Below are 24,834 nucleotides of genomic sequence, written 5' to 3'. Positions count from 1 at the left end.
GATACCGGAAACAGAAAAGAAGAAGAAAGGAATGATGGAAAAAGTGAGGACTTGGTGGAAGAAGTGGAGGTGTTAGTGTAACGTAGTCGAGCTGACCCTTTGAGACCGGGCAGGGTTTTAAAGAAACAATAAACACGTTCGTGGATGACAAATGACAATATATTAAACACTGGTACTAATGATATGAAAATAACACAGAAAAGCATATAAAATGAATATAAAACACATATGAAATATACTTTGACTACTATGTCACATTCATGTAGTCAAAAAGTTCTAGAAACTCCATGTAAACTTCACGTATACAAATATTTCTAGCAAACTTTCATATAAATAAATGCTTGTTGCAAAGCCATATAATCAACTACTGGTCGCAAACATTTATATAGTCAGACACTACTGTCATAATTCACATGTAGTCAAACCACTACTTGTTATTGTTCTATTACTTGTAGTCAATACACTACTTGTTATTGTCCTTTACTTGTAGTCAAAACACTACTTGTTATTGTCCTTTACTTGTAGTCAAAACACTACTTGTTATTGTCCTTTACTTGTAGTCAATACACTACTTGTTATTGTCCTTTACTTGTAGTCAAAACACTACTTGTTATTGTACTTTACTTGTAGTCAATACACTACTTGTTATTGTACTTTACTTGTAGTCAATACACTACTTGTTATTGTACTTTACTTGTAGTCAAAACACTACTTGTTATTGTCCTTTACTTGTAGTCAATACACTACTTGTTATTGTCCTTTACTTGTAGTCAATACACTACTTGTTATTGTCCTTTACTTGTAGTCAAAACACTACTTGTTATTGTACTTTACTTGTAGTCAATACACTACTTGTTATTGTACTTTACTTGTAGTCAAAACACTACTTGTTATTGAGCTTTACTTGTAGTCAATACACTACTTGTTATTGTCCTTTACTTGTAGTCAAAACACTACTTGTTATTGTCCTTTACTTGTAGTCAAAACACTACTTGTTATTGTACTTTACTTGTAGTCAATACACTACTTGTTATTGTACTTTACTTGTAGTCAATACACTACTTGTTATTGTCCTTTACTTGTAGTCAAAACACTACTTGTTATTGTCCTTTACTTGTAGTCAATACACTACTTGTTATTGTCCTTTACTTGTAGTCAATACACTACTTGTTATTGTCCTTTACTTGTAGTCAAAACACTACTTGTTATTGTCCTTTACTTGTAGTCAATACACTACTTGTTATTGTACTTTACTTGTAGTCAATACACTACTTGTTATTGTACTTTACTTGTAGTCAATACACTACTTGTTATTGTCCTTTACTTGTAGTCAAAACACTACTTGTTATTGTCCTTTACTTGTAGTCAATACACTACTTGTTATTGTACTTTACTTGTAGTCAAAACACTACTTGTTATTGTCCTTTACTTGTAGTCAAAACACTACTTGTTATTGTACTTTACTTGTAGTCAAAACACTACTTGTTATTGTCCTTTACTTGTAGTCAATACACTACTTGTTATTGTCCTTTACTTGTAGTCAATACACTACTTGTTATTGTCCTTTACTTGTAGTCAATACACTACTTGTTATTGTACTTTACTTGTAGTCAAAACACTACTTGTTATTGAGCTTTACTTGTAGTCAATACACTACTTGTTATTGTGCTTACACTACTTGTTATTGTACTTTACTTGTAGTCAAAACACTACTTGTTATTGTCCTTTACTTGTAGTCAAAACACTACTTGTTATTGTCCTTTACTTGTAGTCAAAACACTACTTGTTATTGTACTTTACTTGTAGTCAAAACACTACTTGTTATTGTCCTTTACTTGTAGTCAATACACTACTTGTTATTGTCCTTTACTTGTAGTCAATACACTACTTGTTATTGTCCTTTACTTGTAGTCAAAACACTACTTGTTATTGTCCTTTACTTGTAGTCAAAACACTACTTGTTATTGTCCTTTACTTGTAGTCAATACACTACTTGTTATTGTACTTTACTTGTAGTCAAAACACTACTTGTTATTGTACTTTACTTGTAGTCAATACACTACTTGTTATTGTCCTTTACTTGTAGTCAAAACACTACTTGTTATTGTCCTTTACTTGTAGTCAATACACTACTTGTTATTGTACTTTACTTGTAGTCAAAACACTACTTGTTATTGTACTTTACTTGTAGTCAAAACACTACTTGTTATTGTACTTTACTTGTAGTCAATACACTACTTGTTATTGTACTTTACTTGTAGTCAAAACACTACTTGTTATTGTACTTTACTTGTAGTCAAAACACTACTTGTTATTGTACTTTACTTGTAGTCAATACACTACTTGTTATTGTACTTTACTTGTAGTCAATACACTACTTGTTATTGTACTTTACTTGTAGTCAAAACACTACTTGTTATTGTCCTTTACTTGTAGTCAATACACTACTTGTTATTGTACTTTACTTGTAGTCAATACACTACTTGTTATTGTACTTTACTTGTAGTCAAAACACTACTTGTTATTGTCCTTTACTTGTAGTCAAAACACTACTTGTTATTGTCCTTTACTTGTAGTCAAAACACTACTTGTTATTGTACTTTACTTGTAGTCAAAACACTACTTGTTATTGTACTTTACTTGTAGTCAAAACACTACTTGTTATTGTACTTTACTTGTAGTCAAAACACTACTTGTTATTGTCCTTTACTTGTAGTCAATACACTACTTGTTATTGTCCTTTACTTGTAGTCAATACACTACTTGTTATTGTCCTTTACTTGTAGTCAAAACACTACTTGTTATTGTACTTTACTTGTAGTCAAAACACTACTTGTTATTGTACTTTACTTGTAGTCAAAACACTACTTGTTATTGTCCTTTACTTGTAGTCAATACACTACTTGTTATTGTCCTTTACTTGTAGTCAATACACTACTTGTTATTGTACTTTACTTGTAGTCAAAACACTACTTGTTATTGAGCTTTACTTGTAGTCAATACACTACTTGTTATTGTCCTTTACTTGTAGTCAATACACTACTTGTTATTGTCCTTTACTTGTAGTCAATACACTACTTGTTATTGTACTTTACTTGTAGTCAAAACACTACTTGATTGGAAAATACACGTTGACACGGCCTTCTCTCTGGCACGGTCACTTTCCCCTCCGCACTTGTACCCGTACGCTGGCACTGAATTGGTGGGTTCTACTAGAAATGGTACACCAGACGTCATGGTATTCACAAGCCCATCCGGCTGCTCATAACCGGCGAGCTGAATATGGAAAATAAACACACCTTTCAAATAGTCTAATTTAATTGGAATAGGTTTTATTGCAACTACTTTAAGAATATACGATAGGCACGAAGTATGACATAGGAATGCTATGCAATAAAAATAAATATACGTAATGCTATGACATTAATACATACATAATATGTTTTCGAAATTAGTCGTGATAGCGACTAGATGAAATTAACTCGCTACCACATTGCCTAGGTTATATCTTAATAAACTGAATTGCAAATACGATAAACGATATGACCACATAATACAACAATGAACGTGCTTTTACGAAACTGAATAATTATTGTAAATAATAAAAAGAGTTGACTAAAAAAACATTCGACTCACCCAACTGTTTGGCTTTAACGAAATTACAATGGCACCTGCCCGACAGCTGAATATGTTTAAGAGCTTCCCTCTATATTAGCTGTGCCCTTCAATATCTCTACCCGATATATATATATAGTAGTGCGCAATAATACATTATTTCGCACGTGCCGCGCGAGCAATAAAAGCGTCACGCGATATGACGAAAAATTACATTTACAGAAATATTACGGCGCATGAAACAAGACATCCTGATTAAATGAAAAGTATGGAAGACTAAATGAGCCATATCGGGCATTTCGTAACAGTTAGAAGAGGAAGAAGAAGAAACCCAAAGGCCCTTTTCAGGGCCACTCCAATCTCTCGAAAAGAGATAGACTTTCAATTGCCTACCCCATTTTTATATTTTTTTTTGTTTAAAAAAAAATAGGGACCCCTCCCTGTTTCAATTTTCGTATGTTCCATTTCCATAGACCCATCAGGTCGGGACCATATTAAAATAGGGTCCCGACCCTGTTCCATTTTCCCTTATCTCTCAACAGACCCAAGATTTTTTTTTTCCATGTTCAATTCCCCTTGAGGCTAGAGTGACCCAAGACTTTTTCCCCATGTTCAATTCCCCCTGAGACTAGAGTGACCCAAGACTTTTTCCCATGTTCAATTCCCCTTGAGGCTAGAGTGTCCCATGATTTTTCCCCATGTTAAATTCCCCTTGAGGCAAGATTGTCCCATGATTTTTCCCCATGTTAAATTTCCATTGAGGCTAGATTGTCCCAGGGGTGTTTTTAATGCTAAGTCTAGGGTATCCCACCCTACTACTTCTATGGATATCTTATCAATTAATGATTTATCACAGATTTATGGATATGTTACAAATTAATGATTTATCACAGATCCATGGATATGTTGCCAATTAATGAGTTATCACAGATCTATGGATATGTTACCAATTAATGATTTATCATAGATCTATGGATATGTTACCAATTAATGATTTATCATAGATCTATGGATATGTTACCAATTAATGATTTATCATAGATCTATGGATATGTTATAAATTAATGATTTATCACAGATCCATGGATATGTTGCCAATTAATGATTTATCATAGATCTATGGATATGTTGCCAATGAATGATTTATCCTAGATCTATGGATATGTTACCAATCAATGATTGATCACCGATCTATGGATATGTTACCAATTAATGATTTATCACACATCAATGGATATGTTAGAAATGAATGATTTCTACAATTTTTTCAACAGGATATATTTACTGATTTTGACATTTTCCAGAAATTCAGTTCAGTTTGATCTGACTACTTTTCGTAAACACTAATAATATAAATTTTGTCTGTAAATCTGACATATTTCCTGACCTAGATTCAGAAATCAGTAAGAGTTGAAGTAAACAACTTTTTAAAATTATTTCTCAGTGTAAAGAATCATAAAGTGAAATCTAGGCCATACTTGGAGTACGTGACAAATAACAAGTAGTAATTGTTTCAAACTCTTGTTTTTCCAGTGGACTGACCCACATCCGGGCATCTGTTTTGCACCTTAGCTAGATTTATTATTGATGTGCTGAGAAATAACGGTTATTCTTGCCATAAAACTTAAGAAGCCAAAGTGTTTTGTGTTGTGACCAGCTTTTTCTTGTTGGTAATTATTTTGTTTTCTTCAAATTATTTGGATTCCAAGAGATTATTTTCCCCTGGAAATACTTGTGCTCTAAATTAATTCTTGGATAAATACAGTTGTTGAAGTTTACACAGAATTCAAACACTGGAATATTTTTTTCTGTGATTCAACAAAGAACTACTGACACATCAGTACGACGCTGACCACATCATACGTCATCGCCTTGCATTTTGGATTTCATCGGGATTCGAAATTAGTTTCATTAGGACATTTTAGTACTAGAACTTCTATTCCTTCAATTCTTGGATTATTCTTTGATTATTTTTGGATTTGCTTCGTAAAGCTGTAAGTTCTTTTTCTAATTTTTACCTTGTTTTTCCAGGAAAATAAATTATTTGTAAAATTTTATAAAGCTTGTTGTCTTCACTCATTTCTTGTTACGTTTTGTGAGAGCCTAAATGTAACACTACAAACGACTCATCAGCGGTTGGAATTTTAGTTTTTACCACGTTAGTATTTATAGGAGTATTTTTTTCCTATTGATAACTATATCAGTTGGTTACAAAAATATATCATCACCACAAATAGTATAGTTTAACTTACTTGTCAAATCTGAAACATGCTACTGAGATGCTGATGACATGTCTTCTAAGGTGTATCCTTGATCACCAACATAAAGCCCATAATATCTGATACTTTTATTTATTTTAGATATTCCTTCTTCTGCTAGACCGTGTCTCTCTTATAAAGTACATAGTTCATCCTGAGTTTTTTCCTTCACTTGTAAATATTTAATTTATTTCTTCTGCAGACACGTTTCCCCAGTACTGAATTATTCGAGCTCCAAAAATATATTTACATTTGTATGCATCTTTAAAATATATTTACATTTGTATGCATCTTTAACAAGGGTAGGTTTTCCAAAAGTCTGATGCAGAGTATTATGTTCTTCAGGACAAATTTATGGAAGATATTAATTTGTTGCATTAATATATTTTCAATGGGGAAGAATATTAAAATTATTTAATTTTTTTTATATCTATATTAGTGTTTGTGGGATTGAAAAATTATCCATCAGTCACTGGTGTATTGCTTTCAGATAACAGTTTTATCTGACACCTACTCTTATTTTCTAGTATCAGTTACATGCCAATATCACATTCAACATTTTGATTTTGCTCTCTCAACTGCCAATTTAATATTTTGGCAGAATTTTGTATCACATTGTTCTCTGTATTTGTTATGAGTCATAATTACCAAATTTAAAAGTGTTTTTGTCTCACATGCTTGCATGTACATTAATTGTTTGCTGTTTAGCATATGTTATCCTTTAATATATATATTTTTTGTAACTTCTTTATTGGAGGTTTAAAATCAGTTGCTGGACCAGAGTAAGGTGCACTGTCTGTTATTTTTTCAAAGTTTGAAGCCCATTATTTATTTATCTGAAATTTAATATTTGATAAATTTGAAAATAACATGATGGTTGGGAGACATTCATCTGTTGTTTTGCTTAGACATTCTAAACAAAATGTGTATTCAATATAATGAGCGTTTGCGTTGTTCGTTTCGCTTGTATATATGGGTTAAATCGTTGTGGTTGAAGTTTTATAGAAAGGGTTTCATAACCTCAGAGCTAGGTACATAGTTGTTAGCAATTTATTTTTCTGTCCTGCCCTTTGTTTATTCTGAGAAAAGATTAATGCTACACCAGGAGTCAATCGTTTTTAAAACTGTTTTGTGGGGGTAGCGTGATTGATTTTTATTTTTGTCTTGTGGACTGTAAGGCGTTAATTTTTTAAACTGAAAATCAGGCTGTTCGTGGCTGATTCAAGAAGTATAAAGTCTAACATAATTCTAATTGTGGCTACGATGAGTTGGTTTTTAAAAGAAAATCAAATGGTGAGGTGTGGGGGATAGGTTTTTGAAAAATGAACAAAAAATGTTTTTGTTACCTGATGCAGGACATGGTGTGTATATACTACTTTCGTGTGACGTTGCTTTAGAATAGTGGAGGGAAGGAATACGTACATCCATAATAATAAACTCTGCTAACTCTTTTTTACTTAAAGTAGATTTTACCATCTTGTATTTACCATAATATTTGCATCAATTAACCGTGCATTTATCTCATGTACGAAAATAATGCAAATCGACCGATATCAGACAATTCGAATGGTCGGTGTACGAGATATTACAAACAACCTCACACATTAGATTCAACATAAAATTTTGACATTTGATTGGCCAGTAATTTAACGTTAGCTTTAAACACACACACACACACACACACTGATCCACACACAGACACACGCGCACACACAGACACCCCTTCAGTCCATTGACAGTCATTTTAATTGGGCATACAATAGGTTTACCAAAAATAACTAAATAACTAAATAAATAAATAAAAATAAATAAATAAATAAACGTATATTTATGGACGATCATAGTAGATGTCGGATTCAAGAACAATATTTAAATTTTGATACAGGGAACCCTTTCATTAACAGTTTTGTGCAGTTTATACGCAATTTGATTTTGAAAAAAAGGAAATCACCAAGGCAAACACAAAATACAAGTTTGATACAGCACAAAGGCTTCGTATAAAGATCATTTTGCACTGGGAAAGATTCAAGGAAAGTCAATTACTCAAGGAAGGCATACTCTTCCACAATAGCCTATTCTTGTGGGTTTCCAAAGATGCTGCGGGTATTATAAATATGCGCTAATGCTATGAGACCGAAGTTTTCTTGGCTTCATTTTGTTCATTTTCTAGATATACAAATACAAATCATTGTTTTTAAATAATAAAACCTTAAAAGTATGTACGCATATTGATTAATTGCAACCCATATCCGTCAGTCTTGGCATGCATATGGCGAATGGAATCTAATCTATGCTGCGTTATGTACATCAGTTTCTCCAGTGATATACAGTGTTATGTGAATGTTTAGGTAAATGAAATAGAGAATCTTCTCCTGCTGTTCCAAATAGAACGAACATTTTATTTTAAACTGCAAAAGGCCATTCTACCTGTCAACTATAGAAATGGACTCTTCCTTAGGTAGCATTGTATTTTTTAATATAAATACCTTCTATTGTTATATTTTTCAGATGCACAAACACTAAATTGTAGATTCTGTAAAATCGGAACTGAAAATGTGCAAATGACAGGTAGGAAAAAATAATTTAAAAACTGATGCGATGGACATCATTGAAGAAAACAAACATGTACTCTACATTGCTCAACCGGAAGTTCTCGTTTATGACACATATATTTTGTTTGCTAAAAGTCGAAGCTGATGGTTATTGACATTGTCCTTAGACATGTACCTGGTATACATAATGTTAATATCTTAATTGATTTTGATGCAGGTAACTAATAATATTGCATTATGAATGTAATGAATAAGTTACCTGTTCCTTAAATTGCTATTTTACGGAGGACATTTTTATAGGTAAGGTGGGACCAAACTTAAGACACGCATACCATCTTTTTGTTTAGACTGATTTTCAATCCTTCTTGAACGGGGTTTCATTCTGTTTTCATTGTAGATGATCACCTTTATTAAGCATACCCATTTTGGGACCAGATTATTCAGGTTTAAAATAAATTAGTTTGTACCAGTCTGACCAAATGTAAATATGTTGGCTCTCATCTGTTTACTCTCAGCTGCATGATCTTATTTGCGCCTAGACTCTAGTGGATGCTAAAATTAGCTCATTTGGCAAAATGGCTGAACAAGAAAACACAGATTCACATTGAATATGTTCATCTTTATTACAGATATGCTACTCAAATAAAATGCACAGATAATGAAAAAAATGCATGTTTAGAACTGATGTTGAATACAGACAAAGTCGGGATAACCCTCACGCCTCAAAAGCGTCCCACTCAGAAGAACCTGCTCTGAGTAAATTATAATAATAAAACTTCATCCATGTTATTAAAGAATGTAGTTTAGATGATAATGTCATTTATTTTATGCTAAGCAGTGAATTACTTGATTTTCTAATTAAAACAAATATTGATATTTCACTGTAAATAACAATATTTTTCACTACAGGAACTACTTTTTTGGGGTCAGAACATACTTACCTCTCTTTAATTTGCTGTCAGTGAAAAACAATTATACAATGATGAATTAATTACTTGTGGTTGTTTTCTTATTAATAATCCCTGTCTGTTATCCTTGAAACTTGTAGTTTGTTATTCTGGAAATATCAGTTAATTTTTATCAATCTGATGTCGAACCAATTTTGTGCGCAGGTAAACATAGCACAGCAGAACATGTACGGCAAACAGCTGGCATTACCGTAAGAAATCTGCTAATTAACTGTGTCACAAACTTTAGGTAGCCAACGTATGTGAGCATAAAATAAAAAGAATATTTGCTTGAAACGAGTGAATAACGGATACATTTCATCTCGTGGGTGAAAAACTCAGTATTTTCACTCGTGGATTCGCCGCTTGTGAAAATACTGAATTTTTCATCCACTCGATGAAATATATCCATTATTCACTCGTTTCAAGCAAATATCCTCTATGTACAATAGCATACAAGAACGGAAGACACTCATACTGAAATAACTTGAATAAAGAGCAACAATACAATATTAACGATTCATAGAAATAAGTCGCGGAAAGATTGGGTTAAACATCAAAGACTATAATGAACTAATAGCATGTAGAATTTAGTGATAAATATTTCAACATATGTACATGTTATTCTTTAATATATTGTGTAACTTCTTTATTTATTGGAGTTTTAAACTCAGTTGCTAGATCAGGGTAAGGCGCATTGCCTGTTGTTATTTTTTAAATTCAAAGAACATTATTTTTATTTATCTAAAGTTTAATATTTAATAAATTTGAAAATAACATAATGGTTGGGAGACATTCGTCTGTTGTTTTAGCTTGGAGATTCTAAACATAATGACTATCTAACATAATGAGCATTTCCGTTGCTCGTTTCGCTTGAATTTAGGGGTCAGAGATGGGTTTGTAGTTGTAATTTATTTTCCTGTTGTAATTTATTTTCCTGATCATAGTTATTGCTCAACCATAAATAAATCTGTTTTAAACTGTTTTGTTGGAGTAGCGTGTTTGAGATTATTAATTTATTTTTGTCTTTTGGACTGTAAAGTGTTAATTTGGAGAGAAAAAAATCATGTTGTTCATTGCTTATTCTGGAAGTATAAGGTCTAACATAGTTCTAATGAAGGAATTGAGGTAAGTATACGCCCTTCACAACAACTAGGTTTAAATTTAGCTTCTTATGGAGATAAGCCATACTGAATTTATTTGCATTTAAACCACATTTTAAAGCCATATCACAATTAATTTCTATCAAAACAACCAATTTAAATTTATGTATTTCAAATGTTTACCACAATACTTATAATACAGTGTAAATTTCCAATTATCAGATTTCACGATTTTGGTGAAATTCTTAAAATCTTGCGAGATTTCGTGAAACTATTATACAAATCAGGGATTCCACAAGGAAACTCTTGTTTTACAGTCTTATTATAATCTCTACATATATAAAACCGTTTAAGAGTACAACATAAATCTCAGAATGCGGTTTTCTTTACCATGATAAGTTGTAGGTAAGTGGATTTATATTGATTGGCTTTAAGTAGTCGTTTAAAAAAAAATAACTTTTGTCATCTACATTTTCGGAACACTTTACCTACTCCATTGTTGTATTATCTGAAAAGTTAAGGAACTAGATATACTGACACGAGAGAGAGAGAGAGAGAGAGAGAGAGAGAGAGGAGCAAACTAGTCTTAAATTTATAAGTATTCTTAACAGAGGAAGCAATTAATAAAAAGTTTTAAAAAGCATTGTATAAAAGGACGACACAATTATAGCTATTATTTTTTTCTCTCCACATGAGTTCATGTATCTTATTGTGCAACCACTTTTTGTTTTAATTCACTCAAACGTACTCAAGTGAACAGAAACAGATGTAAATTTAAAGTTGTACTGAGATTAGACTAACCCTACTCCAACACAAAACCTGACAGAATACGTTGTTTATAATTGCTTCCACTTGATGTTAACCATGGTGTAAGCAAAATTCAATTTAATTAGTAAGAATACATTCAACGTGTTCAAAACGGGCTGATTAATTAATTGCCTTTATATTATTTGTCCATGATATAATTCCTTATCATTAGATACAGTAGAAATGTAATTGTGTACATTATATACAACGTATGCATTTCACCCAATCACTAGACATTCCAACATGTTCATTTGGACTGCAAGACCGGATTACACATATGTAAAGTGAACTGCCATATGATCGCAACTTGTCTAGATTATTTTCGAAGTCTTCCTTCAACATACGTTCCTTTTCATTATAAGGTTTGAAAAAGTTCAGCCCTAACACAATATACATGACAATGATAATTTTACATCCTTGTGTTCTATCTTGTATACCTTGAAATGATGGTGGATTTGGTTTTAAGTAAAATCCATAGTTTATGACTTGCTGAACAAGCGTGTATTTGTTTTTAAGAAAAGTCAATCATTAAATATCTAAGCACAGTCTATCATGTATACCATTCTATATAGATTGTCTGAATATGTGCTTTATACCAGTTGAAACTGACCTTTTGACCTTTTCTTTTAAATTAAAATCCGAATATTTTTTCACACTTGTTCATTTGTAATGTTTTCCCTCGAATGCAAAATTTGAATTATTTCTTCACACTTGTTTAATCTGGCTTTTATGTCTTGCAGATCAGACTGTAGGATTGTTTGTATTTCCTCTCGAATGTCTTTCTCAAAGATGGGGTCATTGCAACATTTACAGAGGTCTGTTATGTTGGCTGTGATTCTTGGCCAGTGGACATTAAAATCACTGCTACTCATTCTAGCCGAACACGCATGCGCTTGGTATTTATTCCTGTCCTCCCGCACATCTTTAATCTTCTGCTCAGTCTGATGATTTAGGTTCGGAATCAAATTGATCAAAAGTGCCGAGGTGAGAGAAATGTCATACTTGTTGAGATCTGTGGTACCATTTTGTGGGAAAACGCTATCAAACTGTACCTTGGTCAAAATTTTGTTTTGTTTAAGGTTGTCGATTTTTTGTCTGTTGTTTCGTAGGAACTGATCAAATGAACAGTGTGGTCTAACCGTGAAAAACAGAAGCAACCGTCTTAGAACTTTACCTCCAATGTCAACAAGTAAGCAAGAAAGTCTATTGAATCGATCTCTATCAGATGTTTTCGATTGGGTTACAGCTGGAAGAAACAAAACAGACGTTCAGAGAATGTTCAGGGTAATTACCACGGCGCTTTATTAAAAAACAAACCATGTTTCTAAACATAAATTTAAATGTATTTTTTTTTTAAATGCATGAATTGGCGGGATCAGGGCGTGTCTTTATGTGCAATGCACTTCCCCAGTACATAAGTTTGAAGAGCTAAAGTGTTGGCTTACAAATCATTCACACTGTTTCGCTTATGTAACACAGAGTTAAGTGCTAATACAAAGTTTGTAATAAAAAAATCATATTAAAATACCATACTCAGAACTGTTGAATAATAAGTGGTTGTTGTGTATGGTGTCAATGCTGTAGTTGAGGCTTCTGGAAATCAAATTGGTTGTTGTGTATGGTGTCAATGCTGTAGTTGAGGCTATTGGAAATCAAATTGGTTGTTGTGTATGGTGTCAATGCTGTAGTTGAGGCTATTGGAAATCAAGTTAAAACATAAATGTGGGGAAACTACATATCTTTGCCATATGAGCTTGAAGATAATCTACTAAGCAATATATCGCTATTCCTAACAGGAAAATAGTATGTACTGTTTACGTGGCCGTGGGTGTTGCACGCAGTGTGTGTAATTTATGCTTATTGGATTTCTAGGCAGTAATGTTTGAGTCAATATTTTCAAGGTTCTGTTCTGTCTTAAATATCGGATAAAGACATCCAAGCTTAAATACAACTATTATTGACAATGATACGCGATTTATTAAACACTCACTCACACACACACACACACACACACACACACACACACACAATAATAATAATAACAATAACCGCTCCGGTGGTCTAAGTGGTTAGAACGTCCGCCTCGGATGCGGGAGGTTGTGAAAAAATTGTTAAAGATACATTTAAAATTAAAATCACACACACACACATATATATATAATAATACAATAAAAAAATAAGAAGAGGAACGAACAAGGTATACTTACACAGAACATCCTGTTTCTGAAATTAAATTAGAAAAGATGTATTGATTTACTTCCATATCTAATTTTTTTATGTGTGTAAGGGTATCACCTAGAAAACAGTATGGGGATACAAATTACATTTTTAGCGCTTCAGATATATTTAGGTTTTCAAACAATTGAGTAAAAATAAAGACATTTACAATATATATTTTTAAGAATTCGATATAACCTTATAATTTGCTTTCAATCTCATCGATAAAATCGTCTTTCACTTGTTGTTAATATTGTGATTAACTGAAAATCTTACAAAATATTTTTGTTCATTTATGTTAATTGTCTGGTCATCCTGATTTCTTTGATCGTGAAATGCTCTCAAGTTAATTGACGTTTCAGTTTAGTAGAAATAATTCAATTGCTCACCAGTATCACATATATGTGAGCATCCATTCATATCATATGAAAAATATTGCTTCATAATAGTTCTAGTTGTACAAAATTACAAGTCATTTATGTCAATAGCCCACACATTTTGTTTACAAGCTGAGAACTGAAATGTAATTTTTTAAAACAGAAACCAAAGCCAATATGGTGACACTTTAAAAACAGCTTGTACGCGTCCTGGAGGAAATTGATTATGTATGTTCAGTACCAGCCACGGTACTAGAATGCAAATAATTAAAATGGAAAATAATATAATAAAGTAGACGACCGTCTCTGAGCAAAAATATAGACTATACCGTTTTTGTAAAATTATTCCTTTGATATTAAAAAAAACCCTACACAATACGTTGAAAATAGTTTAAAAATTATCAACATGAACCATAAGTGCTTAATGCTAGAGAAGGACGCTTACTGATGGCATCTTTCTTCAAAATTAAATCAAACAATACATTCATAGAAAATAACTCTTAGAAACAAACTTATGCAAACAGCAGTAATAAAGTAAGTTAGCTACTAGTGAGAAGTGGTTTTCAAATGGCGCACAGATTTGCAATGAATAAGCTTAAATACCTATGGAAATTATGCAAATTTATGCTTATAATTGACAAATACCTTCCAAAATTTTAGTAGTTTTTCTAGATTTACAGTATGGGCAGGCTGGGTACAGTTGCATCTTCTGTTTCTCTCGTCACTAATCTCAAGTAGACCTTCAGTAGAGAGTTGTGAACCTCTGTCACACTTGACATACACGTCAAACTCAGAGTTTGGGGAAATGCATGCGGTAATATCAGATAATGTAGAGTATATACATTCTCTGATATCAACGCAGAGGTTGATGTCAAGATCCGTTGCTTCTGGTGAATAAAGGAATACGGTTGCATTTATAACAAAGTCCGTCAAAGATACTACAAGTGTGTGACAATCATCGACCTCAAACTTGCAGCAGCCAATGAAAAGTTGAAATTCATTCCCTTCCTTAGCTGCTGGCCATTTGCGCAACAGAGATGCAATTAGGCGGTCAAACACCCCTTTGTGGACAAATTTCGTTTTCGACACAAAACAAAGTGTACTGGTCTTGATGATGTCTTTACCGAGTTCTAGGTTCTTGATATGGTCAGGTGCAATCTTTTGAATCATGCAGGGTACCCAGTAATACTTTTCTTGATTCTGCAAGACATAAGTTGTTGGAGACAAATTATTTTTATGCTATTTCGCAAAGTATCGGATTCAGCACGACGTATTAAATAACTGTATGAAGCATATTTTCTTAATTCGAAATAAAAATACAAGTTTTAAATTAATTTTAAATTGGTATTGTCTGTTTTGTAGCAAAAACAATGTAAAGACAAAATCAGTTTCTTGGGAACACATGGAGAAAACAAAAATTCATACTTACGTGAAACTTGACTGAAATTAGATTTTGTCCTGCAAAAGCTACGTTAGTTAAAACTATCAGGTGGACAAAGGACTAGGAGGGAATGTATTTTGGAACTATTACGACCTCTTCAATGTTTAGAAACATGAATCAAGGATGAGAAGGGTACTTCAGAACTTGTTTCCTCCTGCACAGCATATGTTACAATGAGGGTACTCATAAAATTAATAATTGAATATAAGATATTAATATGTACAACACAAAGTACTGATAACATTTTTATACCTTCACGTGTATTTGTTATTAATCAATAGTGTTCCTATATCAAACTTACCTGCACAATATCTCCCTTTTCTGCTGGTTGTGTGATGATGCTTAGATGTTCCATCACATCAAGCAGGTGCGCTTGATGCTGGTAGCATTCGTTATCCTCAGACCATAGACAAACTTAAACATAATATTTTTAGAATTAAAATAGCTAAATGAAATGATAAAGTAAAAATGCAGTTTATTATCAAACAAAGAGGACGCCTTAGTCATCAGATTGAAACTAAATACAGTAAAACATGGTTATTACTCACACAGATATAACGAATATGGGTTAGTACAAGGTTAATTTACATTCCTTATGAGACCTATTATATGCAGTTGTAATATGGCATGGTGGGTTATAATACGATTTATTCTTGGGGTCCTGAAAAGATCGTTAGAAAGATGTTGAACTGTACACACATACATACATACATACATACATACGTACGTACGTACGTACGTACGTGCGTGCGTGCGTGCGTGCACGCATGCTGCATGCATGCATCCATGCACGATGTTACCAGCAGCGATAACCCTGCTTTGATGGTATTTACAATGAATCAAGCTCATAAAAACGTATTTATAAAGAATGAAGTTATCAGAAGATCGATGCATTATTGTTTGCCACAAAATAAGTTATTAATCTGTGCAAGAATGAAGGTCTATGCTGTCAGGATATACTTACGGGTACACGAGTTTCTAAAAGGGACTTCAGAATGAAGGTCTATGCTGTCAGGATATACTTATGGGTACACGAGTTTCTAAAAGGGACTTCAGAGAGCCTTTTGTATATAGAGGTAGATATCTTAAATGGATATCAGAACAGTATCGGTAATGCAACCTTGTTTATACTGAAATCTGACATGATTTCAACATTGATGTAATTAACACACACACACTAACTAAAACAAGTATTTGTTAATAGATATGAAATGCCGCAGTCAACCCAAAGTCAAAGCTGCCTTAATATCATTAACAAAACCGAATGCAATTAAGATTACAATATTGTCATACATTCTGGAACTCTAAATTATTTATATAGTTTGGGAAACTTCGAATATATTGTATTATGTATATCTAATTTGCATTGCTTGTTAACTTTAAAATTTGTTTTACAAAATTCCATATGCTATTGTAGTGTAATATTGTATGTTCATTTTCTACTTGACCCGAGTTGTTGCTTTTGTTTTAGTTTGTAAACAACTAATACATAGCTAAAATATTCTCTACGTGTATGGGTTTAATATTAGGATCATTATTAATAGACGTAAACATGTTTATTGGGACCAATTCGGTGGCTTAGTGGTTGGAGCCTTCACCTCGGATGTGGCAGGTCGTGGGTTCGAACCCAGACTGAGTAATATCAAAGACTTTTAAAAATGGTACTAACAGCTGCCTCGCTAAGCGCTCAGCGTTAAGAGGTTAGTATTAGGACTGGTCGGCCTGGTGTCAGGATAATGTGACTGGGTGTGACATGTTGCTATGTGTCTGCGCCATGTAGACCCAGTGCTAGATATCACCATAAACTGCGACGCTGCAGACATCGTAGCGATATGACTGAAAAATTGTTAAAACTACGTTAAAATCCAACACACACACACACACACACACACACACACACACACACACACACGCACGCACACATGTCTATTGGGGCCTGGGTATAGGTTAATGGAATTCCACTACAACTATACCTGGCGTACCTGACATATTCCAGGTTAGATATTATAATTTTAGTAACATACCTTCTCATAATAATTAACATTTAGATCCTTCCAGTTTGAAATTTTCCATTAGGCAATATTTTTTTTTTTTTTAGAAAATCCTAATTGTGACCTAAGGTCAAGAAGAGGACGACATAATCTTGGAAACTATATTCATTGATGCTGTAAGATCTTGAGGCAGAAACATTGTTGTGTGCAGTATTGCATTTGGGCTGGAATTTAAGTATTAAAATTATTTAATTCAAAATTATTCATTCACTGGAAATACAGGGTGCTCATAAAAATAATATTCTTGGATAGATACATTCCATGGGATTTATGGTGAATTCAAAGCTGGAATTATATTACTGTGATTCAACAAAAGACTATTGGTACAACACCACAATGCAGACCACCGCAGCACATCAACACTAAGGCATTAGATTTTAAAAAAATACTACGGAGGAGTATTCAGAAAACGTTATTTATAGGGATTTGCGCCTGCAAATTTATGATTTTTTGGGATTTAAGTCGTAATACCGTAAGATCATTTTTACATTTTTCCTCTGTATCATATGGAAAGAAATTATTTGTTGAATTTTAGAAAAGCTTGCTGCCTTTCACCCTGTTCTGTTACTTATTTTAAGAGCAAGCTCGTAACAATTGCAACTTCCTTCATCAATCTTCTTTACTTTACCTGAAATACATCACAATTGAATTGCACTTCACAATAGGTAATTAGGTGAAATACTTGTGCCAAAGTAAGCTCTTGACTCATTGAAAGGGACCCTTACGTGAAATTTGGACAGATTCTAATGTCAGGGACATCATGAAGAATGTTGTTGGACATATATAGAGACAATCAAACAAAGAAAATCAATATATAAGTACTCTATAACAAACAGGGAGGTTGCTTATTACATTAAAGTTTTGTGTGCAAAAGATTTGACCAAGGCCTTTCACAGTGGGTTACATTTCACTGTTAATACTAACAAAATGTTACCAGTGTTCTTATAAAGTTAAAGCTGTATCTTTAAAGTGTCGTATAAGCATTATAAATATAATATTTTCAAAATGTGGTGATTGGTCATTTGAAATTAAATGCATCGCACAAGATGGAGTAATGCGTACATAATTCTTAATTGAGATAGTCATGAATAACAACATTTCCTGTGCTATATACTACAATCGACTATTTTCTCTTCAGTCACACGAACAAATACATGTGTTTAGGATATATAAAAGTTAAATTTGAATGCCATACAATTATTTTACAACTGCAGGCTCTGGTAATATGATCACAAAGATTGATCTTAAAGAAGGAATGAATATATATAACCTATGCGATTAAAGCATGCATCTCGTATGAATAAACATCTACTTTGAAATTACCAGTTAGAGACTCCGTGAGGCGGCCAGTGTCCATGAAGTCATACCACTGAGACATTATCTCTGGGTGTTTCTCCATGACACAGGTCGATGATAGCATCAGGAGACTAAGTCCACGGATCAACCAATCAGGGTCTAGTATAATCTTACTCCGAAGTTTCTCTGTACTGTTAATCAGTAATAAAAGGTCAAGATTATTACATTGATTACAACTAGGCAAAAATTATTGTGGAAATAGAACATCATGAGTTGAGATGATATAACTAATAGCAACATATAAGTATGAAAGCAAGCTGTTAAAAATTATAATCTTCTTTTTAACTTTGAAATTACTCTCGAGTGTGTTACGATTCTTGGTCTTAAACTATTTAGCAGACAGACGCGAAACCAACAAATTTCTCTAAGTTACAAAAAGAGAGCGACACTTTACAGCATTGTGAATTAAATCCCAAATAATACTAAATGTTCCATCACAAGTCCAAAAGTATAGAATATCCTGAATGAATTACAATAATCTTGAATGTCCTGATGTATCACAATGATACACTCCATAATGTTTTTGAAAGAGTTCTCAATAATCCCAAATTAGTCTTCTAGCCCAAAAAGTCAATGAGCAATTTGAAATTCCAACGATTGATTTAAATAAATAATTCCTCACAATTTTATATCGAAACACAACTGCAGGCTCTGGTAATAGGATCCCAAATATTGATCTCAAAGAAGTTATGAATTGAATAATATGTTTACCAAACCATATATATATTTATCCCAAGTCGCAATATAATGCTCTGGAATTACCAACATGGTGAGTCATTTCTAATTTAAAACATTCCATCAAAAACTGTAAACAAGTTTGCTTCCAGAATAAGCGAAGCTCCTAGATAAAGTTAGACCCTAAACTAAAAATTTTGTAAACATCTTGCTTACTACTGACACTCAAGACAAAAGTCAGGTAGGGAACGCTCTTTGTTTGCAAAACTCTCGATCACAGACAAAATCTAAGCACGCAATATATATATATATATATATATATATATATATATATATATATATATATATATATATATATATATATATATACATAACAAGTTTAAGATTCTACTCAAAATTTTAAACAATAATTATGGAAAAGAATATAATTTACATGGAAATAATACAAATATACACATGTGTTTGCATAAAGAGTAGCTACAAGAAAAGAAAACAACCCCAAAAATCTCTGAGAGTACAAACCCAGTATACATCAGAGCGCCTAATGTCATGTACACTAAATGACTGAAAAGCAAAGTGTCCAGTTAAATAGCAAGGAAAAACTTTATCCAAAATACCACCTTGGAATTATTTTCAGGACTGAACACATTTTAATGGAGACAATAAGTAGATCTTAAGAAATGAAGCAAAATAATCTCAAAGGTAACACTAAAAATCTCATCACAGCTTTTGTTGATTTAGTGAATGTAAACTGAAAGAAAATGGATGCCATTCAATGAAAGATAATACCTTCATGTACATTTACATGTATTATATCCGCATGTGAAAATCGCTTGCAACTTTATGTTGTGAGAAGTACAAATAATTGAACAGGCACGAAAATAATTTAATATTTCATGCAGAGTGATGTATTTATTAGTAGTCATAATTATCTTCTGTTACATTTTTGTCAACATTCAGTCTTTCAGACAGTCTCTTGGAAAACGTAACTTAAGCTTACTTGAAGAACATAATGTGTCCAAGATCATGCTCGTATCTCAGAAAAAGTTCAAGTTCTTCTGTTTTCTCAATCTTGACAACACTGGACAGATTAAGCTTTTCAACAACAGTGTACTCAATTACCTGAAGAAAAGAAATATCTCAATAAGAATATTGGTGTGCAGCTGTATAATTTATAAGTAATACACAAGGTAGAAAAATTTATGCATGTTGGAAAGTTTTTTAAAGAAACCATAGCGATTTCATTATACTTTTATTTCTTTGTGTATGTTCATCAAAGGTTGTGGACACCAAAGATGGCAGCCTTTCAAGCACAATACAATGCTTTCGCTATATTGCAGAGTTTAGCATGAAGTCATTTAAGTTTGATTGATGTTTCATTTGCAAATTATTTTGGAACATACGAAATCACATGTTTATATAGATAATACCGCGACCTGTAAAATGATTATATATATAATACCGCCATCTGCAAAATGACGCGGGCTACATCTAGACAAGATTGCTAGATTTATCCTTTTAATACTTTTGTGTTGGAAAATATGTCCCGGACATCACAATATATAAATTTTCCTTTCAAATCCAAGGAACGTTATACATATACTGGTATATAGATACGTGCAATTATTAAAATAGTATAAGTTGCCAGTTATAATTTAAATGATATGATTTTATAGGGTTCCAGATGAGTGACGATTACGGTAAGAAACGAGGATATAACACGGCATTAGTTTTTAGTCTCATCGATAGACACAAAACCTTGCCTTAATAAACGAAGATGATCTTTGAGAACTTGTCAGGTGTTGTACTGTGGTTGTTATTAATTTCATATAAATGTATGTATGTTTGCTTTTGGTGTTTAATTGCATAACAACACGTTGAAGGACAAAGTGTGCTGAGGAAATGAAATTAAAGTGCATTGCCAAGGGATATAGTCACCGGAAATATTGTGCGAGAGGGAAGATGGTGTTATCAAACAGAGCACAAAATGGTCCAGTATTGTTATAACTAGGTCTAACTAGTTCAAACGATTTGGCAAATTTCAGATAAGAGATTTCATAAGCAACTCAGCAATGACACCTGAACAATCTGAAATGTTGTGTCAGTCATTGAAAGATATGTAAAGTGCAGGGCACATTGATAATAATATACTGTTTTTCCCCATAAGTTGACCCTAAACCAGGGAGAATATACTTACTCTTCACTAAGCAAAAAATATGGAACCCAAGGAGGTTAATAGTCTCCGAAAAACGACCATCCCACAGAAGAATATGAACTTCTTAACTATCACCATCGCCCTTCGGCAGTCTTCTTCTAAAATAATATCGACTACTTTAACATAATGGCAAAATAACTAACCGTTCAGGCAACATTACATAGTCACTGTGAATGTTTGTTCCTAATACACTAATATCTCACACCAACAGGGAAACAAAACCTGCAAAGATGCGCGGGATCGTTGATCTAATCCATCGTCTCCTCCTGAATAGTTGTTAAAATTTTTAACCCTTTTTCTTAAGCTGAACAACTTCATGTTCAACAATAAGCAGTTACTGCAAGTCAATGGGATTGGAATTGGTATTAAAATGGCATCTAATAGAAATCAAGAAAATAGCAGTGGACAATTACCTTTTATCAAAAGGTTAGAACATGATGGATTTTGCTCCATCCGAGGAGGTATTTTCCTACTGAATTAACGTATTATTCAATATTCTTGTCGCTTTTTTAAGCTAACTTGTATTTATGTAAACTATAAAAGAAAGAAATAAAGAACATCTCACGGATGTTGGTCTGAGTAAATCTTAACTTGATAATCGCTACCTTTTGTATTTAATCTCAGTGTAATACAAATGTATGAAGACCAATACTTTTGTTCCTGCTTCCTTCAAATCAATTAGCTTCTGTTCCAGAGCCAACCAACTCCCAGGAATTTCTTCACCCCAGAAAGTTTGCTTCTGTGCTAACTCAAATATTTTATTTTTCAGCTCATCGATATCAGCATCTGACCCAAAATTGCTGATGGCAAAATATCCTTTCAAGAGAAAACGTAGTGGCTTGTCCTTTACTAGTCGTCCCACACTTTCGAAATATTCTTCTTTTTTTCTGTTCCTCATATCCTGTAAAATAAAACGGGTTTGACTTGCATCAAAGTAAAATCACAAATTATTCCAGCCCTAGATAAGAAAGTAAAAACAAATCAAATGAAGATTTATGGTGCAGTCACTTTTATTGCACACCAGCTTAAGAATCATTCTCTTTGAAAAACAAATTCAGGAAAAGACTGAAACGTAATAGAGAAATTCATTCAAATGAAACAAATTCCTAATGAAATTATTTGTATGTGTGATTTGGATTTTTAACGTAGCTTTTAACAATTTTCCTAATGAAATGAGTTCTGTTAAAATCGGCAGCATTACTATTAATATATTTACTGGATAGTGTTACATTAATTGTACGTATCTTTTGTTGGTTATGATTTAAATGTCTGTCATCAGGTCGATACATTATAAACATTGAAAATACCTTCACACATGCTTTCCTGATGGATTGTGGAGTCAGTGATCGGATGAACAATTTGATGGACCTGGCTGAGCAATATATTAACTTGCTCATATTTAAGGTAGCAATAAACAGGATTATACTAATCATAGTTTCTACAACCGCCAACATTATTTATTACGGTCATCGGACATTGTAGGTTTCGCCCATAACTTGAATGTGTACTGAAAGGTATTTGGAAATGATGGAAATACAGACTTGAATAATAGTAAGCTGAGAAAAGCACGATATGTGTGCAAGTGCATGCAATGCATGACCCATGTTCACCCAAAAAACCGTCTACATCATAGTTTTTGGAAAATTACTGCCATTTTCTGAGCTAATAATGCTTTTCAATATCAATAATTTCAGACGAAACTAAATACCAATTTTCCCTCGTAAAATATGTTTCTTCGAGAATATTTATCCAATCTTAATATCTTAGGAGAACTACTGCTACCTTGCAAATGCTGCTCTTCCAGACACTACATTTAAGTAAAAGGAGCTAGAAGATGTCTGCTGATGTAATGATCTCCCTTGAGAGGGCATGTATTTCGCTGAATCTGCCTGCAGTCGCTAAAGCCATTAAAGCCATCTTGTACGAAATATGTGCCAGAAATGCCCTTAAAACCGGTTCAAAAGGTGTCTGGTTCAGCCAGGTTAACACCCAAAATATATTCCACTTCGGCGTAGGGTTAATGTTTTGGCCGTGTATACTCAAATTGGGAGAGTAGGTCAGATAAGTCCCTGTTTTGTCCGACATTCCCTTTTCCATGATAACAAAAGGTGTCAGCGATCGTGGAGCGGTAACCTTTTATTATACTCGGTGCTAAATTTCTCTCTTCGAAGAGCCAGAGAAGGAAATTAGCTTACCGCATTATAGATACTTGGACAGGCAGGTTATGTTTATTGTGCACCACTGAGGGAATATATGCCATTTTCCTTCGTATACTTCAGGGTGGAGGGCCTTAGTACCTCAGTGATTCTCTCCAAGATTCGTTGCTGGAGTTGTTTAATTTTAAGGGCCTGTTTAATATGATCCAGACGTGCAGGTTCGGTAGCTCTGTGCAGGGACGAAACAACTATCCCGTCGTGGTTGTTCCGGTAGATGAGGGAGAATTCGAATTTCCTGAGGAGTTTCCATTGCAAGATTGATGAGATCGTTGATCAACGAATTCTACCACACGAGTGGTGCAATGAGGGCGAGGCGAATGGCTGATTCTCTTGCTGTCATTATCACTTTTGGAATCAGATGTGTTGCAGGGTAGGCGTATGCGTCCAGGACGTTCCAGTCTAGTGATAGAGGGTCCACTGCCCAAACTGTTGGGTCCGGGACTGGAGAGACAAAAGTTGGGAGTTTGGTATTCAACCTTGTTGCAAACAGGTCCACCAACGGCCAATCCCATCGGGAATATTACCGAGTTAAAACCGAGGGATGGAGAGACCATTCCGTCTGTATTAGTTGATTGTTCTGAGATAAAGAATCGACCAGTACGTTTAGGCATCCAGAGATATGGCGAACGTGTAGGTGGATTTGTTGTTGAGAACACCATCATAGAAAGTCCCACACCATGACGCGAAAGTCTGGGGTCATCGTTCCTCCTTGTCGTTTGAGATAGGTCATTACTGTAGAATTGTCGAATAGAATGAGAACTCTCTTGCTGTTTAAAAGTTCCAGCCTCCAGTGAAAATATTTCACAATGGTATTCATCTCTAGATGATTGATATGCAGATGGCTTTCCTGGGGTGACCACCAGTGGCTTCCCGAACTGATGGTAGTAGGTGGGCTCGCCAGCCTTTCGTACTTACAGATCTCAAGCGGTTGTACGTGCAGAGTTATAGCCTCCATAGGCAAAGATGGGTGCCCCAAATCCGTAGATGATGCCTCAAAAGAGTGC

The 24,834-nt window shown here is 33.5% G+C and overlaps 1 protein-coding gene across 3 annotated transcripts in view; it reads right to left on the bottom strand.

Moving 5' to 3' along the window:
• Positions 1–9,029: 9,029 nt before the first annotated feature.
• Positions 9,030–24,834, bottom strand: part of LOC149781486 (uncharacterized) — a 65,740-nt gene continuing 49,935 nt past the window's right edge. For all 3 annotated transcript variants that reach the window (XM_089935569.1, XM_089935571.1, XM_089935570.1), the window contains exons 8-14: positions 22,267–22,515; positions 20,400–20,521; positions 18,692–18,855; positions 15,619–15,731; positions 14,522–15,076; positions 13,490–13,505; positions 9,030–12,528 (exon numbers count right to left, since the gene is read on the bottom strand). In XM_089935569.1, coding sequence (XP_089791695.1) covers positions 11,933–12,528; positions 13,490–13,505; positions 14,522–15,076; positions 15,619–15,731; positions 18,692–18,855; positions 20,400–20,521; positions 22,267–22,515 — 1,815 coding nt within the window. In that variant the 3' untranslated portion in view covers positions 9,030–11,932. The remainder of the gene's footprint in view (positions 12,529–13,489; positions 13,506–14,521; positions 15,077–15,618; positions 15,732–18,691; positions 18,856–20,399; positions 20,522–22,266; positions 22,516–24,834) is intronic.

This window comes from Sinohyriopsis cumingii, chromosome 15, assembly GCF_028554795.1.
Source record: "Sinohyriopsis cumingii isolate HCF-2022 chromosome 15, ASM2855479v2, whole genome shotgun sequence".
Taxonomy (NCBI): Eukaryota; Metazoa; Mollusca; class Bivalvia; order Unionida; family Unionidae; genus Sinohyriopsis; species Sinohyriopsis cumingii.
This window is presented reverse-complemented; position numbering and strand designations above follow the sequence as displayed.